Below are 20,268 nucleotides of genomic sequence, written 5' to 3'. Positions count from 1 at the left end.
AGACCCAACCCAGGCACCCAACAAAGTTCCACCCATTATCATCCCGATTACTTACAATCCGTACCTTAAATCGCTATACTCTGCGATAGCTAAGAAAAAGAATATTCGCATCGCTTATAGAAGATGTGCTACAATATTTTATGGAATGGAAAAGACACCCCCCAACAAAGAATGGCTCCCAGGTGTGAACACCATCCCACTCATGGACCATAGATGGGACAGAAGCCTGGTCTACATAGGATCCACCAAGCACTCCCTAGAAGTGAGAATGAAAGAACATGCAGCAAATATTCTACACGCGAGGATCACCTCTGCTCTAACCATCTACGCCTCAGACCCAGGTGTAGAACCAATGTTCAAGCAAGTGAAGGTGATCCACACTACGTAACACATACACCATCTTAGATGGATAGAGGCTATTTAAATCTGCATGGCTACACTCAAAGATGGTAATTGCATTAACCATAAGGATGAAATCACCTTGTCAACAGCCTGGCAGGCACTCGTAGACAAGAACTTACGATAATCTACAGCTGTTAAAGGGGCGCATGCCTGAATGATGTTATCAATATCCATGCGATAGAGTTCTGACTGGTGCTCCAATTGAATTTAATTTGAGTTGCATTCGTTCAGGAGTTATTAGTTACCTGAAGAACCTGAGAGTTCGAAAACGTTCATAACATCTGTTTATTAGAAGACACACACCAGTAACAGGCTCTATGGTAGGTTCGTTTACTTTACTCCGGTGTAGTATCAATGTTGTTGGATATGCAGTAATTGGACAATTTTATATCACAAACAGATATGTAAATGATTACAGTTGGAGAGCCAATCACATGCTAAATAATGACAACAGAGGACTTTAAAATCACTCCCTAGTATTCTATAAAAACACATGCAGAAGTTCAGTGTTTAGAACTTTCAGTGTACCTATTATTTGGAGTTCTTTGAACTATTAGGCATGCCTTTATAATGCATCCAAAGACATTACGCACAGCTGACAGTGTTTGAGAAATACTGCACCATTGTGCTGTACCATCATATCCTTGAGATACAGGATGGCCTTTTCATTGCATTGCTGCAATCTGAGTGGTTCTGACCTGACTGAGATATGTGTTGGGGGGTGAATATGTAAAGATGCATATACATGGTAGGCAGCTCTAAAGCCTCAGACAGACAACCAGGAGAGATTATTGTAACACAAGCACAAACAGTTTCAAAGATGTCTTTCATTATCCACCATCCAGAAAAGTGAAAGCCTCAGTAAAGAACCCTGTCTCTTCCTACACCATTGGCAGGTGACTAGCAGAGGCAAATTTGCATGTGTGTCTTGCCATTAGCACCAGTTTCATTTGCAGTGGTGCTGCAACAGAAGCATGATCTACTAAATTGGCATTGTATTACTTTTAGCAAAACCCCAGTTTTGTTTAGAAACATACAACCATGTTAGGATTGAAGTGTTCACCAGTGATATCCCACATTTACTTTGCTGTTTGCATACTACCCAACTGACATGCTGGTCTGGAGAGCTCCTTGCAGTGGTACAAGGGATACAAAATACACAACAGAAAAATCCAAGTCCATCCAGTAACACATTTTAACAAAATACAAATGTTTTCAACCTCCTCCTGAGGTCTTCATCAGGTTTGAAGATACAAATTCTATAATGGAATGAATCAAACAGAACATCTACAGAATTTGAATTTAAAATCAAAAAATTTGAAAAGGTAATAAACACGACAGAACCAAACAGGGAGTGCAAATATGCAGAATTCGAATTTTAATGATATAAACTTGAATTTTGCAGACATTCCACTTGATACATTCCATTACAGATACAAATTTGAAAATATTCATATTTCATTAAAATGTTACTGGAGAGACTTAGGCTTTTTGTTGTATATTTTGTGTTACAGAACAGTCCAGTTTGCAGAGAGATACAAGGGATATTAACAGAACAACAGTATGTTCAAGAAATCCTACATTATCATGTGTTTCCTTTTATAACAAGGTAACAAAAACCACTTTCCAACAAGATAATGCATAGTCATACACAGCTAAGAATGTCTCAGTTACATTGCCACACTTTATTGGCCTACTGAGTCTTCAGATTTGTTACTCCAAGCATTTGTAGGATCAGGTGAAATGTCAGCTTCAATTATCTATCAGTATGAAGGATCTGAAGCAGCAGTTACAAAATCTGAACAAATCTGTCACAAGTTAACATAAACGACTGTGCCCAACAGTATTGCCACATGCATCCTGACAAGAGGTGGTACTTCATGGTACTAAAAGTCCCTTTAAATTGTATCATTTCTCTCTGTGATGATATTATCATCACTTATTACTATTGTCATCGTCATCTGACCACCATCTTAATAAGGTCTCAACTGATTCCAGTGCCACCTCCTTAACGGGCACTAGGCACTCATTAACAAAAAAGTTACATTGATGTCTACATATAATTTAAATGTGTAAAACTCTCCTTTTTACTTATGATTTATAAAGTGTACTATAAATATTAATACATTTTCTTATTAAATAAATATGGTACTTTTGTATTCTTTATCTACTTATTTTTAGTATATAGCATATATTAATATTTTTGTATTAAGTTATTTTATAAATATATGCATATTTTAAAAATATATAATTTTTTTGTTTCAAAATTGTTGAAATTATTTTGTATAAGTAATACGTTTATTCAGCAAATTATTTTATGAAACAATATTTTCAGCTTACTTAAAAGTCATCTTCAAGTTACATATACTTATAGCATATATATTCAAATATTCAATACTACAGAATAAAATACACAAAGTCAAATATACAATAAAATTTAATTTTACCAAGCTTTGTATAAGCACATTAATAGATGATGATGATTTATTATAAAAACATAAAAATATTTGTTTCATAAAATAATTTACTAAATATAAAGGTATTGCTTTTATATGAACTAGAATCAGTCCAGTTTTTGATTTATAAATTGTTTAAAATTTTCCACTTAAATACGACAGTATAATTTTCATTTATCCCTGAAAAAATTATTTTGCAATAATAAAAATGTTTGAAGTATAGTACAGTAGACCCCCCCTATAACACAGGTTCATATAACATGGATTCGTATAACACAGCAAAAAAATTGCGATTGTGTTCGTATAACACGGTAAAACATCATCGCCGACTTATGTCGCGACAGGATTGGTCGAATATGGACCAATAGAGGACATTGCACAAACTATTGAGTTTAAACGAGTAGCAGACCTACTAAAAACCATTTATTATTTAATGGCCATAAAAATTATATTTATATTAATAATGTCTCCAAAGTTAAGTTATTTTTCTGCAAAAAATTCACTGATTAGGAAACACGCCCGCCGTTCGATGAGCCGCTCCGCGACGAAAACAAGCTTAAGCAATGATGTCATCGAATGGTGCACACACTAAGTAATCCTACAATTTTTTATTTATAGCATAGTTTATATGGATTATTCCCAAAAAATTATACGTGTTTTGGAAATGTTGAGTCAAATTACTCTAGAATCGATTAATTTTATGGAAGAAAACCTTTCAAACAGCCGTAGCCCCTAAACTGCACACATGCCAGGCTTTGATTGGCTCATGTATTTAAGCAACTCATACAATACGGAATTCATATAACACAGAATGTATCTACCATGTTATAGGGGGGGGTCTACTGTATTTATTAAATATTCCTTTTTCATAGCATAATTTTAACCACAGAAAATAGTTTTTGATTTTATTATTTTTTTAACATAAGATAATAAACAACATTTCATTACATAATAAATAATCAAAGGTGAGTTTTTTAGAAATTACAAAAATCATGCTGAATAGTATGGGCATATTAAATGTCAACAACAAAGGAAATACACACACACTTTCCCTAAGTCAATATCAAAAAGCCAGCAAACAAACTAAAAAAAAATACATTCAAATTAATAAACACAGAACAATCAAATAATTCATAAATTAACTCCTCATAAAAAACAAAGCCAGCTTAATTAGGAATAAAAACCTACTTGTTATGTAATATTCTTTTAAATGTTTTTTTTAAATGCCACACCAAGTCAATAAAAAAAACACTTAACATTTGAATAAGTTACAAATGTTTTTTAATTCTGTAACATATTATTTGGTTTTACCAAAATTCATACTGTATCAAATAAAATGCAAAGTATTATTGCAAAATTAAATAAGTTTAAAGATTTTAATATTTCTCTTTGAATTGATGAGGAAACTTAAATCATAAAAAATATAAATTATTCAATAAATGTCTAGTTTCTGATAATTTAATTTCTTTATTATAACAGTTTCCTTCAAAAGATGTCTTATAATGTGTATTTTCAAACAAATAGGATATGAATAGACAAAAACATGCATAAAAATACTAAACAACAAATACTTTTTTTAAACTAAGAACAAATCTTTGCATTACTTTATTTTAAATCTCTAAGAAAATATCTAAAAAAGGAATCATTAGTTCTTTGCTTAAATAACTACATTTTGATAAACAAAAAATATAAGACTAATCATAATGAAATGCAACTTAGTTAAATTTTATTAACAACAGTCAAATCCAAATCCGTTCATAAACATTAGTCAATTTCTTGATGGCTTATTCACAAATCAAAAATTTTTCTGTTAAAAATGCACTTATGTAAAGAATTAGGAATGTAAGAAAAAAACTTATACCATATTTCTCCAATTGCAAAATGCACTTTTTTTTTTTAGTATTTTCGCTTGTCTGAAATAGAAGTCAACTTAAAACTGATGATGTCTTATATTCATAATTGAAACAACTAATCAGCAGTCATTGCAAATTCGTCATGTGGTGCATTATGGACAAATACATTTTTGGATATATTGAACTATATATCAGTTCAAATGATAGAGAGTCTTTAATTTAAACTCCATTTGGATGTTTAAAATATCTTTGAGATGACATTATGATACATTAAAATAAATAACTACCAATTAAAACAAGTAATTCTCTTTAATACTGAATCAGAACTGGTTTATACTGAAACATAGGTAATGTTTAACAGCTCTATTTGTTATGAAATTTGTTTTATTTTTCTAACTTCTTGTAAGATACAAGCTTACGAACTTATGGTATGCCTTAAAATCAAGGAAATATGGTTTGTTACTTCCGAATGATAGTGTACAATGTGTGCATCTTTTTTTAAAGCCAAATTATTAATGTTTACATCCAACATTTTGATACTATTGTAAAGTTTACATCCCCAAAATTGAAATATCTGTCTTTAGTTTTTTTATTCATCCCACATTGAATATTTACCATTTTATACTATGAATTAGGACAAAAAGAGGTAATACATTTTGATAGCTCATGCAAAATATCATTGATGATGACGATAATAGAATGTTATATGAGGCAACAATTATCATCATCATATTGCATAAAAATGACAAAATGAGTAATATATATATAGTAAAACTTCATTAATCTCAACAAATAGGAAGAGCTTTCTCCCCTACCAGACTGATTATTTTATTAATCATTAGAGTGCAAATCTAAACCATAACTCTGAAATACAAGACATAAAATATCAAATATATTGATGGATTTATATGAGCAAAACTGAATATGATCTATACAATTATATCTTGCCAGGCATCCTAAGTATATTCAAATCTGATTAATTAGACTGTATTATGATATAGTTAATAATTAAGATAAACTAAAACTGTAACTGATATTTTCTTAAAAATCATACTTAACTTGCTGAAAATATTCAGTTAATTTCAATTTTTTAGTACCAAATTTTGATAATTTGAAGTTAATATATTCCATATTTCAAGAATGAAACTCAAAAAGTGGAATGTAATTTATTAGTTTACAGACTCCTTAAAATAGATATGTTCTATTAATTACAAGATATGAACAAACCAATATTTCAGTTTTAGTGACATTAATTCTAGATTGTAAAAAACAGCTAAATAATCCTACTATATAGACAGAAAACCTATTCCAACAAATATTTTTAATTTATCTAACATTTTCGGCTACTTATGTAGCCCATCCTCAGGATTGACACTTTTAAATAGAATTCTTTAAAGTTTAAATATAATGTTCCAAACAAGAATTATTTAAAATTTATTTAATTCTACTATGTCTATATATGGAATATACACAAGTTTATGTTTAGCTAAAAGATAACTTTTTTAGCTAAACATGAACTTGATTAAAAAGTGAAAGAGAAAAGATGATGTCACTAAAGAATATGGAATACTATCAAACAACAAAAATTAAATTAGTTTTCTGCACATTTATAAAAACTTTTCTTTTAACAGTCAACTATCTATTCATAAAATTATAATTATTAAAACATCTTTTCAAAAACAGTAAGTATTCACTAAGTTCTCAATAGTAAGTGGTTAAAAAATAAATTGAGATCATCCCATAATTTCAACCACACTATTGTAGTGTTTATATTAATTGATACAAAAACCAACCTTCATTGTTTCACAATAATAACTGTTATTGGTAACTATCACTTATCAGAAAATTAATCTTAAAAACCACAAAGATGCTAAACAGTTTTAGGAGGCAGCAATTAATTCAGATTAAATGTTGAGATGTTAAGTCTCATGTATCTGATGATGAGACATCTCAAAAAACATTTAGTATGAATAAATTACTGTCTCCTTGAACTGTTTAGCTTCTTTACAGTTTTTAAGATTACTGGTAATTTTTTCAAAAATGGATAATTTGTTGAATTAATGAATTGAAAAGATGCAATTATATTACATAAATTTATCATGAAATCAAAAATGATTTGAATCACTCACCTTATTTATATAATTTTCAATTCAATATTTTTTAAAAAATTGTTTGGATAAAGTGACAACTGGATTAATTAAATTTTGCTGCATTATTTCTCAAATGATAGCGGAGTAAGGAAATTTTCTTTTTTAGCCAAATTATTCAAATTGTATTGAAAATCTGTAGGGATTAAAGAACTTAAAAAAGATCTTTGAAATATGTTTCTAAACCAGCAGATAATCAGTTATCTTCATTTAATGAAGATGCAGTTAACAAGTTACTGATTGCATTTCTGCACACATTACTGAACATAAAGTTCATATCAATTATTTGCACATATCACTGACCCTATCACTAATTATGACCAGTCTATTTTAATAAGAAAAACTAAACAAATATTGACCATTCTGCCATTTTAGGTTACCAAACTTAATTACTATTTTAAAAACATTTTTAGCTCATTTTGATTCAACTTCAGTTAAGATTTTTAAGTTTTAACAGCAGCTTATATAAAATAGAAAACCAGCTTTTAAACTAAAAAGAATAAACTATTTAAATTATTAAAGTGCAACTGTTAGATAGTTTGAAAAGAAGAATTTTTCAGGAATGGTGATTACAATCCAATCCATCACATGCTAAAAAAGGCACTGGGAAAGGGTTGCAAGACTGAAGTCATGGAATGACTTCCACATGGGGAAGGAGCCTACATATTTAAAGTTGATAGCAGCATTTTTTCTAGCTGCCTTATAAATTTCTAACTATTGTAAATATTTAAGCCATTTTTTATGAGAGGTATGCTTGGTTGAAATGCACCTCAGTGTTGGGGTCAGTGGCATGGGTAGCTAATGCTGTAGTAGCAAGCCCTGTAATGATAGAAGCATGATGTTCTTTGAAGCAGATGTTTAATGGTTATCCTATAGTACTCATGTATTCTCCCAAGTTGCAGTTGGGTCTGATTTATAATGCAAATAGTGTAGATACCCGAGGGTAAAGGTGCATATCAGGACAGTCTTTAGCATTTCAGAGGGGAGTGAAAACAGAGTGACTTCTGAAAGCTAAGCAAAAGTTATTATTTTTCACAATGTCCTTATAAAGGGCAAACAGTCTTCTGACATATGTAACTGCTACATTTGAACTCCAAAAGTCTTTTAGCCTGACAATGATCATTCACAGTACAGGTAAAACATTTGTTTCTGTAGATTTTTGTAGTTTCTGCTAGACATTAGTTTTGTGTGTAGTGCTTAAAAATAAATACACTTCATGCCAATAATCAAACAAAAACAGATAACATCTTTCAGCATTAAGGTTCTTTTACTGGTGACAATATTGGCAAGTACTATACTTTCAACATTGCACTGATATCTTCTTTAGACAAAACAGAACAATTGAAAATATTGTTAATTCATTTGTTTATAATAAGATAATGTTTAAGTTGAAATGTGTATTTTAAAATCCAAATGTAGACAAAAAATGGAATATACTCCATTCCATTATCCAAATAGGATATCCCATTTTTTATCTATGTTTACATTTTAATGTTTGTAAGTTTAAATATGTATTCCATCTTATTTTAAATGAATGCATTAATGATATTTTTAAATGTGCTCTACTTTGCCTGATGAAGACATCAATGAAATGTTGAAAGTACATACTAATTTTGTCACCAATAAAAAACCTTAATACCAAAAGACAGATTTTATTAAATCAAAACCAAAAAATGATACTGTGTATCTAAGACAGTAAGAATACTGTCAATATATTGATAAAATGACGTCAGAGATATTAATCTATACAGATCTACAACAAACTAAATTGAAAAAAAGTGTTATTTTGCAGGATCCATACTTAAACTACTTGTAGCTGTATGTTTCATACTTAATATCACACTAACATTTAATTGATAAAAGAAAACTATCTACTAATGCTAAATAAAATTTAATTATATTGGTAGACAAAAATTTTCTTTAAGTATTAGTTTGATGTTAATTGCTAAATAATGCTAGTTTAAGTATAGATCTTGCAAAATAGCACTTTTTCAATTTAGTTCAAAGTCAATGTGAACTTTATTTTAAAGATAGAGTAAATATTTATTAAAACAGTGAAATAAAAAAATATATTGAATTCATAAATTTTATGAAGTTTACAGTGTTATCATAGATTATTACTATTCTTAAAATCAACCAATAAACTTACAAAGCATAGCAAATAAACACAACAGAAAAGTTTAATGTGAATACATCAACTAAAAGAAACCATATACATATACTTGCTAGATTTTAATAGAATTTCACTACTAGAATAAAGATTCTAACTAACTATTTAAAAGATTCTGCAATAGGTATATAAAATATTTTTTAAAATGAAACTTATCTTCTAAATTACAAAGTAGAAGTTTGCTAATCTAGCATTCTGAGAAGTATCAAATTTTCTGGGGCCGTATTCTGGTCACTGCCTCTGGGCTCTCGTCTCTCACAAGCCGGTCACATGTGAATGATTAGCCAATCAGCGACCGGCTTGTGAAAGACGAGAGACCAGACACTGTGACCAGAATACTGCCCCTGGAGTTGTCCCATAATAATCCAGCATGCTAGTATTTTGCAAATCAGAATTTGTTTCAGGAAAAAATAGAGGAAATATAGCCATGCACATTAGTACAAATCAAGAGTCCAACTGTGGAATTGACAGCAATGTGATCAAGAAAACCAAGTCATTTTGTTATAGCATCTTGTTTGTGTTAAATGCTGCAGAGTGCATAAAGAAATCTGAAGCATACAGCAGTGTGCACTGGTACAAAGTGTACAATATCTGTAACATTCAGATCATATATAGCTTATTGAATTTTGTGAATATATAAAAATGTCCAGTAATTTGGCTTTTCAATAATCATACACCATTCTGGTCCCAATCAAACTTCTACTGCATTTATGTGCAATATATGGATATTATTTCTAATATGCCTAACAAAATCCAAATAAATATTCTGTTTAATGTATTTTAGAAAAATGCTGCATAAATTTTAAGTTACTATATTCAAAAGTTTCAATATTTTTTCTTTTGAAATTTTATTCTCATTTTACCTTCATTAGCCTAAGTTTTCAATTTTATTTAAAGTACTATTTTATTTGTCATTGTTTCTTAACTAAAAAGTTTGAAATAATATATCATTATTATTTATATTTTCATATATTTATTATATATTTATTATATATTTATTATTTTCAGTTTCATTTCATTTCAATTAAAATTTATTTCAATCATATGAATTTATAATACAATGCATTATTTATTAAAATGTTATCTGGTGTTGTTTCAAACTAGTTTAATTTTTGTGAAAACATTACTGTAATATAAGCTGTTAAAATTAATTTTATCTTGATATACTCATTTTAAGAGAGAGACTTTAAAAACTGCATTAACTATAATTATCATCACAAAAGTCTTAAAATTTGGAAGCAGCAAACAATTTGACATTTTAGTCACTTTCCAATGCAACTTAAAAATTAAATATGAACATAAAATGTTCTTAATTATCAAATCAAACACTACATTAATAATAATTCAAATAAAATAAAGAAAGAAAACTATACTTGAAAACCAATTTAAATATATATATTTGAGCTTTTATTTATTTACATTTTCATTATCATTCATTTTAATAAAATAAAAAACATTATATAAGTCCTATGAAGTAAAATGAATGCAACTAGGTTTTCTCTAAAACATTTTTATCATTTAAATGTTTAGATTAAAAAGAAAATTCTATAAAATTTAAATTATTCTTAAAACATTTACCTCTCAAATCTAATTATAATAAATATAAAAGCATAGCAAGCAAAATGAATTATCTACTTTGATATAATTGCAAACAAAATTATTATTTAATAAACTATAATTACAAAGATATTATCAAAAGAATGGATATTTCTATGATCTCACTAAAATTACATGAATGAAACTAAGAAAAAAAATACCTGACTGCACATAATCGAAAATACACTACAAAATCAACAATTCAAAGACCAAAATTAAATTTTATGCATAATTGTTCAAAATCTAAAGACTTATTCAATATCTTTTATATATAATAAAATTAACCTTAAAAAAGACTAAAATGGAATATTTTATTTTACTATAGTCTGTCTATAGAAAGAATTGACTTTAGATCAACTTTACGCCTGATGCCGTTAAACCAATCAGCACATTCCCTCCCTAATGATGTCAGCACTTTTTGCTTAATATGCCAGGAAATATGTAAATTTTATTTTCTCTCACTAGATAGAAGAACATTTTCCATTAATTGTGTTAATTTCTTATAGCATGTATTAACTAAAGAATCATGCATTTAACAAATACTATAAAGGACTTCCTCTCATTCCAATATCAGAATGTGAAAATTTCATAACACTGTTTATAATGACAATGACGTATTTAACAAATGAGAAAGAAACTGGAAGGAACTTACCACATTGTCAATGGCTGATGCTCATTGTTTAATATCCAAGTTAATTCTTTCCATAGACAGACTATATTATATATTGATGGAAAACAAATTTAGATAAAAAATCTATTTGCCAATTTTAACATAATTTATGAAATGAAACTCTCTTACTTTTAATTACTTATAAAATATCTAAACTGCACAAAATTTACTATAGAATGTAATATCTAGAATAAAATCAATATTTTTTATATTATAACAACATGATATCATCATTGATGCAAGATTATTTTGAGAAAAAACTTTAAACCAGTAACTACACTTAAAAGCTAACATTTTTGATTGCTTCAGTGAGTCATCTTCAGGTTGGAAGCAAAAAGTTCTAAAATGTGAACATTACATTTAAAGATATATATATATAAGAAAAATAATGAACAGAAACTAAAAATCACAACTAAAATGACAAATATAATTAAATACATAATAGAGCAAACAAACTTAAAAATAAAAAAGTATTAAGCTACAAAGCATTCTCTTTAAATTAGATATACCTATAGGAATAATAATTTATAAGTCTATCAGTAATTAATAGAATGCCCTTTTTTGGTTTTACTTAAATACTGTATTTCTAATGTATATGCATACTTGGTCAGATTTGATCTTTTAAATAATGATAGTCACTTTCTTCCAAAAGATAGTATTGTTTGGGAGAACGTGAATAAAATGGAACCAAAGTGGAGTGTTAAATATAAAATGGAAACTTCATTGTATGAACAATTTAAATCAGTAATCAACCTTTTCTGAATGCAGACTATATGTAAACTTCCTAAGCTTCTGGAGAACTACATGCATTTTTTCTTATAGAGCTACAGGCTTTGAGCCTGCTGAGTACTGCCATAATCCATAACCTCCAGCTACAAGGTATTAAAATAATATATGCTAATGATATGCAAACTGATAATACAGTAAACCCTTTGCTATCTCAGACACTTTTTTAAAACATTTTACAGTAACTTATAATTTCTTGACAATAGAAAAATTATAATATAATTAATGTAACTATAACAAAATTATAATTAATGAATGCTTTCAACATCTGAAAGTCTCTGATACCATGTATTATATTTCTGTAGTCAGTAAATTACTAATAATTGTACATTGCTGTATATTCTACTGTCATGAAATTTTTTGAATTCATTTCCAACACAATAAATTCAACAGTATAACCTAACCTAAAGCTCAGGAAAACTGCATAGAGCTGATTATAATAAATTACTATACTGTATATCCAACTTCTCACTTTCCACATCATCAAAGAAACATCCACTAACTTAGGTTTTCATAAACTTAGATAACCTTCATCCCCTATTAGTTAGAAGTTTACATAGTTTATTCTCATCTTTTTACTGGTCTCATTGTTTTAGTTTGAATGTTCTTTATCACAAAAATCTGTTTGATTAGAGTTGCATAATGGCACAAGGCAAAAAGCAGAAATATAAAATTGTTGCCAAAGCCTCAGGACAGCATATTAGGACCTCATGAACCACAGGTTTCTCACAACTGGGTTAAATGTTTTATCTATCTTGTAGAAAATATGAATATATTATATTGCTATTGCTTAAAATCAGATATAAATAGAATAGCTAAATACAGTATATATATAAAAATTTTGCAAAACGTTGGCCTAAGGGTGTGACTATGCAGACACAAAGAGCGAGCGAGAGGTTGCAAGCGATTTAGTTTTCACAAAGGAAAACCATGCACAAGTGAGAAGCGAGAAATAATGCCGGCGAGAGCAAATTTCTGGTTCTCACATATATCTGACAGGTTTTGATATTTATTGCGTCTTGCCTCTTCTCGCTCGCATCTGCATAGTCGCACCGTAAGTCTCTCATAACACTTAGTCAATTTTGTGGCTTTTTCCAAATCAAGAAGCTTTAATTTTGTTTAAATTTTTGCTAAACAACTTAATAATTTAAGGTCTTTTATTATATTATTATTCATTGAACTGAAAATGTTTAGTTATTTTATATTTAAAAACAAAATACATAGTTAAAATAATTTTGAATTATTTTGATTTATTGAGGAACAGTAATCTCCAGATTGAATAGACTTCCGTGCAATAAAGAATAAATTTGCATGTATTCTAAGGTGTTACAATAAGTTCGACAAAGTCAGACAAGGGGGGAGAGGAGGAATTGAGCATCAGTGGACATTTATTTTATTATATTTTATAAACAATATTTTTTGTAAAATGTTACTCCAAATATAAAATGTAAAAATAATTATCTAAACAACGATCCATAGATTTTATTTTCAAATTTAACTTGAAAACATCCAAATAATTTAGATATCAAAAGGTGATATTACATCAAAAAATTTAATAATTCTCTACTACAATTCAAAAACTAGTACTAAAAAAAAATGGAAAGAGTTAAATATATACTCGTTAGCAATAGCATGGAAGAAAACAAAACAAATGAGTTTATGTTAGAAGTACTTCCAAATAATTCATAGTATGAGTAAAACTAAAAAATTATCAATGAAGTTTGAAGAAATTTAAAACACTAAGACTTACATATTAGACCAAAAACAAAAACATAGTAAAGTGAATTAGAAACAAATAAGCAGTGCTATTTTAATCATTAGGCAAACTAGGCATGTGCCTAAGACTCAGGAAGATGTAAAAAACAAAGAATATGACTAGAACTGTTTTACAAAAAATAATCATTAAATATTTTTACAAATGATATTTGTAAAGATGTCATTTGTAAAAATGTCTGCCTTATTGTATATTTTCTTTAATAATACCTCAATCTGTCAGCAGGCCCAGCAAGGAAATGAAAATTAATGTTTGTGCTATTACATTCTTCAAAATTATCCAAATGCTAATCTATTTATGTAGTCGGATTTTGTAAAACAATTTACAAAAAAAAAACCAACATTAAACTGAGCTTTCAAGATAAACTTTAGCAATTTGTGAAGTTTGTTTTGAGGAGAAAATTCCTAATCCAGTTGAAATTACAAGCTCAACACAGACTGGATCAGAACCACATTTCCAAACTTGTTCATTTCCTGAACATTATCTTACATTTCTTTTAAGTAATGCTAGTGGAGAAAGGTCATTTTCAGTTTTAAAGAATGAAAACTAAAAGTGCAGCACAATGAGATACTTAAATTCACTTGTAATATTGTCTGAGTCTATGGGAGTAGAAATTACCAAAAAGCTTTCTTTTGATGAAGTAATAAGAGAATTTGCTCTTAAGAGTTTGCCATGCTATTTGAAGATACATTTTCTGATCTCATTCTGACCTGTTTAGGATGGTGTAAGTGTATAATTTGCAAATTAAAATAAAAAATTAATGAACTAAAATTGATGTCAAGTGCAATTGCTTCATTTAAAATTTAGTTATATACAGTTATTAAGTATACAAGAAAGAGGTCCAAATTTACCTTTGGACCTCTTTCTTGGACCTCCTGCCTAGGACCTGAACTAGACACGAAAATCTAATTCATAAAGATAGAATTCAGTAATGGCCATTAATTAAAAAAAAGAGAGAATTAATAGAATTAATTATAAAAATTATTAAATGGAAAAGATAAAATGTACCAAATGCTTAGGTTGTATATAAAGATGATAAATAGCACAGAAGCATTTGTTACTTACTTCTGTGCAATTCTTAATAGTACAAATTCGTAATAGTTATTACTACTTTATCTTTGTTGTACTGTTAAAAGATTTATATCATGAAGCTTGCTTAATATATGCTGTAATAGCAAATTATTGCTTTATGTGATTATAATAATGAGCATGGAAAGATTGAAGTCATTATGTTTGATTTACTAAAATTTGACTTTTTGATGCAAAGTGTAGTATACAGGTATATTTTACATCAAAGTCACTATATATCAGATATATAATTATAATGCTTTCAAAATTTTAAAAAATATAAAAACACTGAAAAAAGTTGTAATTTGTAACTGTTCTAACACTTCACAAGTAACTACAGATGAGACAGAGGAGAAAATATCTTTCTTTTAATAAATCAAATGCTTCAAAGTTGGCAGTTTTGTTAATTAATTAGGAATATTCTATTATTAATAGAATACCACCTATTCTATCAATGTTCATAAATATTAAAAGGTATGAATTATGAAATTTTTAATACAAGAACAAGCAGTAATACTCAATACCTCTATAAACAATCACTATATTCTAATATGTATATTTTGTATAATACAAATTTATCAATATGAAAATACAGTATATTTGTTATATAATTAAACTATAAAATTTGACAAAATTCATTTCATAAAATCTACTTAACTATTACAGAACAGTTTTTCAATACAATGCACATACAATAATGTAAAAAGAGAATTTAAAAGATATTGAATAGATTAAATGAATTTGGATATTTTTCATTTTCTATTAATCTTCATCTTTTCACAATTATGGATACTGCAACACTGAAAAAAATGTTTATTGTTATTAAAAACATTTGTGTTAAATAACATCTACACTTTTTGTAATAAATGTATATAATTAGAATATAGTATTTGTTTTAAAATTATATAAAAATTTTCAATCTGCATATCCCTTTTTAATCTCTTCTTAATAAAAGGAATAATCATCATTTCTCTTGTTAAATTTATATCAATTATAACCTAAATTACATGATATATTTGTTAATTTCTTCATAAAAATGTTCATAGAGTATTGTGATTGATTTCTAAAAGTTGATCATTTAAACTTGTGTAATCAATGTTTATTAAAAATGAATAATAATAATTCACTTGATATTTATATTAAAAAGATCAAATAGCTTATTCACCTATGTATTTATGAATATAGAGAAATAAAAATATATGTAATCACATAATCCACTTCCATTTTCCAATTTGTGACACTACCATCACAATATCAATATTTTCCAAATTTCAAACAAAAAAAAAAAAGCATTGTAATAAAAAATATTTCAACATTAAACCATCATATTCAATTGCATTAGAGCAAAAAATAAAATTTATAAATTAACAAATCATCCAAAATATTTTTTAATAGTTCCTGATATCAATTAACAATGACAATACATTAACACAACTTTTACTCAATTTGATAATGCTACTTCAAAATCTATAATTATTTTTGAATTATTAATTTATGGTAGATATAAATATATTTAAATTGAAGTTTGCAGATCAGTACAAGTATGTTCAAATGATAAATTAAAATGAAAAACAATAATCCTTTGAAATTTAAAAACCAATCTATTTTTAAATAATATTATATTATTATTTAAAAACCAAGTCATGTAAACTTAAACATCTAATATTTGCAATTCCTTTACAATTTGTTTTTAAAAATTATTACAAATAGACAAGAAAATCCTAGCAATTTCAATATATTATAGTTAAAGTTAACCATGAATTTTAATTGGAAAAAATTTATTTAAAAAAGAAAAAAAAAATGAGCTTAAAATTATCAAGAAATGATTATCTGCCATATTTGTACTTTAATAGTATTAAAATATAATGCAATCATCAAATTTACATTGAAATGTGCCACTATTTTTAAAAAAATGATGGTTTTATTATTATACAATAAAATTTAGAAGACTTCATTATTTTATATACACAATACTACTACATTATTATACATCCACAAGAGCAACCCATTTCTGAATTCTGCTTTATGAGAATAAACTCAAAAAAATTGTAAAAGATAAACTTAAGGTCTAACTTTAGTAAATTCTTTTGTATTATATATAAAAATGTATTATATATATAGATATATGTTTGAAATTTGATTAAAGCAACAATTTAATATATAAAAAATTAGATAAGTAATAGAAAAAAAGTTGAATATAATTTTTGTCAAAAAAATTTTTTTAATTAAGAATTATTTGTCTGAAGATAAAATGTAAATCATATAAGGAAATCAGAACAATTCCCTTATATGATTGGATTCAATTTTGGCTGAATATGAACACAAGTGAGTAGAAAACGAAATAGGTTATATGAATAAATAAAATCATTAAAAGGAAATAAAAGTTCACATTCCAATTCCTTGGAAAAGAGACAATATTCAGTTCAGCAAAGCGGACAAAATCAAGGCAAACGATTTAAAGGGAAGAAGAAAAAAAAAAAGGATTGCGAAACGACTTTCGGGCAAGGACCTCAACACTTCGTAAGAAGTAGGAATCTAAAGACGCATTATAGGAGTGGCTTAGAAGCATTGCTTGCATTCGGTCGACAGAAATCCAGGATCATTCCTGGACTTTCATCGTCCAGTCCAGAGCAGTCCATTGGATCGAAAGAGGCAATGTCATATGGTAACCCACGTCACACCTATATCCCATCTGTTTACTCCGGATTACGAGACCGGAGATGGTTAAATATCATACAGTACCTCCACCATGATGGGATCTTTTAGTTGTCCCTATATCTAATTCGGTATCCAACGGCCGCTTCCTAGAATCTCCGATCTCTGATTCGGGACACCCATTCACACCTCCCAGACCCGTCGCCATCTTCTTAAAGCAGTAGTAGAGCCGAGTGTGATGTCACCAGGCTGTCTAGTGACGTCATTTATATGATCGCGACCCGGAGACATTCTTTAAATTTTAAGTAATATAGATAAAAATTAAGCATGCATTACATCTCCAAATATTGTAATTATAAAATGATAAAAAATTATTTATAAATCCTGTATTTTTATAAAAGATTTATATACGGTAATCTCGTCCCGGGTTTCTGGGTGCCGGCGGGGTTGACACGTGGTTTGCACGCACGCAGCCACATGACCTGATTGATTCTCTTTAAAGAGTTGCTGCACTGTCAGATACTTCGGATGTACGGGTACCATTCCGGTCTTTAATAAATTTGAAATTAAAATTATGTAATAATACCTCTGTTTCCAAGTTATAGATCAAATTAACTTTATTATTTTATAATTATTTAACAGAATACTAAAAAAATACTCTAGAGAGAAATGTACTCCTTTTAGTTTCCTTTAAATTCTTTATGCTAAAAATATAGCCTATAGGATATATATATATTTTTATATTGTATACGTATATTTATTTATATAAAATAAATCAATAATACAATGGTTAGTTTGACAAAAGAAAAAAAAAAGATATATAACTATATGCATGAAATGATATTGCCTGGTGATATTAAAAAAAAGTAGCTAGTTCATGTTTTAGCTTGCGTATTAATATAGTTAAGAAATAAATTTATTGGATATGGCTCTTCATGTTTAACTGTAAATTTATTTTTTTTCTAACTTTTTATAAAAGTAAATTTAAAAGTAAATATATAGCCTACATATTCAAATTTATATATATATAAATATATATGTCTAAATCGTTCGTTGCAGTTAATTTTAAAATTAAATATCTATTTAAAATGATAATTTGTTTATAATTCATTGGATAATAAGAATTAGTGATTATGTTATTTATATCATTATCAAATAAATAACATTATCGAGTGTTACTGGAGATAGTCTATATGGTATATCGATTTATGTTGTGATAATCGATAGTATAATAATTAAATCTGTTTAATATATTAAACAAAATATAACAAATTTTAATATCGGTAAAGGCTAATTGCGCATCTTTAAAATTATCTGTGCTGTTTAAAGCAAAAGGTTGGTAAGTTTTGTCATGTAAATGTTCACGTAGACTACGCAGAATTTAATAGTAATTCTGTCGTTTGAAAGGAATAATATTAAAATACTATATTCTGTTTTTAATTCCTCTTATTTTTTAATATGATTGTATTATACAGAATAAATTCCAATTTTGACGATAAAAAAATATTTTTATTTTTATACCATTTCCATTTATTATTCATTCTTGTTCATTGTTTAATTCAGTATTTTAATATTCTTTGATAGTATTTTATCTTGGATATCATATTTTGCTTTTATTATTGACTTTAATCGATAAAAGTTTCGTTTGTTATTCATTCCTAAAAAGATATCGTTATAAATAAATATTAAATTTCTTAATAGTAACAATGCTCTCGACAAATCTTTAAAAGATTAATTAATTAAATTTGATATTTTCCGTATTTTATGGATCCTCGTTTCTCTCAATATAAGTAAATAGTTCATATTATGTATATATATATATATATACTGTATTTTTTTCACTCTCAAATATCAATAATTTGTTAATTAGCAAATGTGTTATTTTCTAAGTCGCGTATTTTTATTTTTTTAGAGTTCAAAATGTAAACGTCCTTAAATTATAAATTCAAATTGTATTATTATTCAGATTTTGCATAAATGTGTATTTTTAAATTAATTAACTTTTGTTCTTTCGAAAAATACGAATATTGAATTTTTTTCTGGATTAAATAGTCTGTAGACGATAGAAAACCGATAACGATAATTAAAATACAAACATGGCATTTAAGTATTAAATGAATATGTTTATTAACGATTATCAAATTAGAATATTTATCCTATATATATATATATATATTTATTAATTATATATATACCTTCAAGAATTTTAAATATAATTACTCATTAAAAATTAATCTTACAAAATAATACGAATGAAGGCAAGTGTATTCGTTTTTTTAAATAATTATTTTATTAAAGGAAATAAATCTTACATATTTGACAATAACATTATTTTCTAGTTCCAGGAAAATTTTGCGGAAAATTTGATATCCTTAATTTTTTCCTTACTTATTCTATTAATTAAAAGATATACTGCATAAAACAGGAAATTTTGTTACAATCACATTGTAAAAACCTATAAATATCGATATTCGTCTATACGTACTTCCGTTCTGTTAACAAATAACTTAAGCGAATAGAAAATAAAAATCAAAGCATTACATTAATTATTTATGAAATTCTAGCTTTTAATCATTTTTTAATCTTAAAGGTAATCTATAAACTTGTTATTTAAGTTTTTCCTGGAGTTGTTAAATTATATATACATATATATTTGTTATACGTTTTAGTCATATGAAATTTCTTTGATTT

General features: G+C 27.2%; 1 protein-coding gene across 2 annotated transcripts in view; it reads right to left on the bottom strand.

Moving 5' to 3' along the window:
- The window catches only part of ps (RNA-binding protein Nova-1-like protein passilla), a 95,686-nt gene extending 77,857 nt beyond the window's left edge, over nt 1–17,829 (bottom strand). The window contains exon 1 of one of the 2 annotated variants that reach the window (XM_067278211.1): nt 17,665–17,829. In XM_067278211.1, coding sequence (XP_067134312.1) covers nt 17,665–17,785 — 121 coding nt within the window. In that variant the 5' untranslated portion in view covers nt 17,786–17,829. The remainder of the gene's footprint in view (nt 1–17,664) is intronic. The other variant, XM_067278212.1, reaches the window with a different exon arrangement.
- Between the last annotated feature and the right edge of the window lie 2,439 nt (nt 17,830–20,268).

This window comes from Centruroides vittatus, unplaced genomic scaffold (assembly GCF_030686945.1).
Source record: "Centruroides vittatus isolate TY-2023 unplaced genomic scaffold, ASM3068694v2 contig_796, whole genome shotgun sequence".
NCBI lineage: Eukaryota > Metazoa > Arthropoda > Arachnida > Scorpiones > Buthidae > Centruroides > Centruroides vittatus.
Note: the sequence above shows the minus strand (reverse complement) of the source record. Positions and strands in the feature narration are given on the sequence as shown.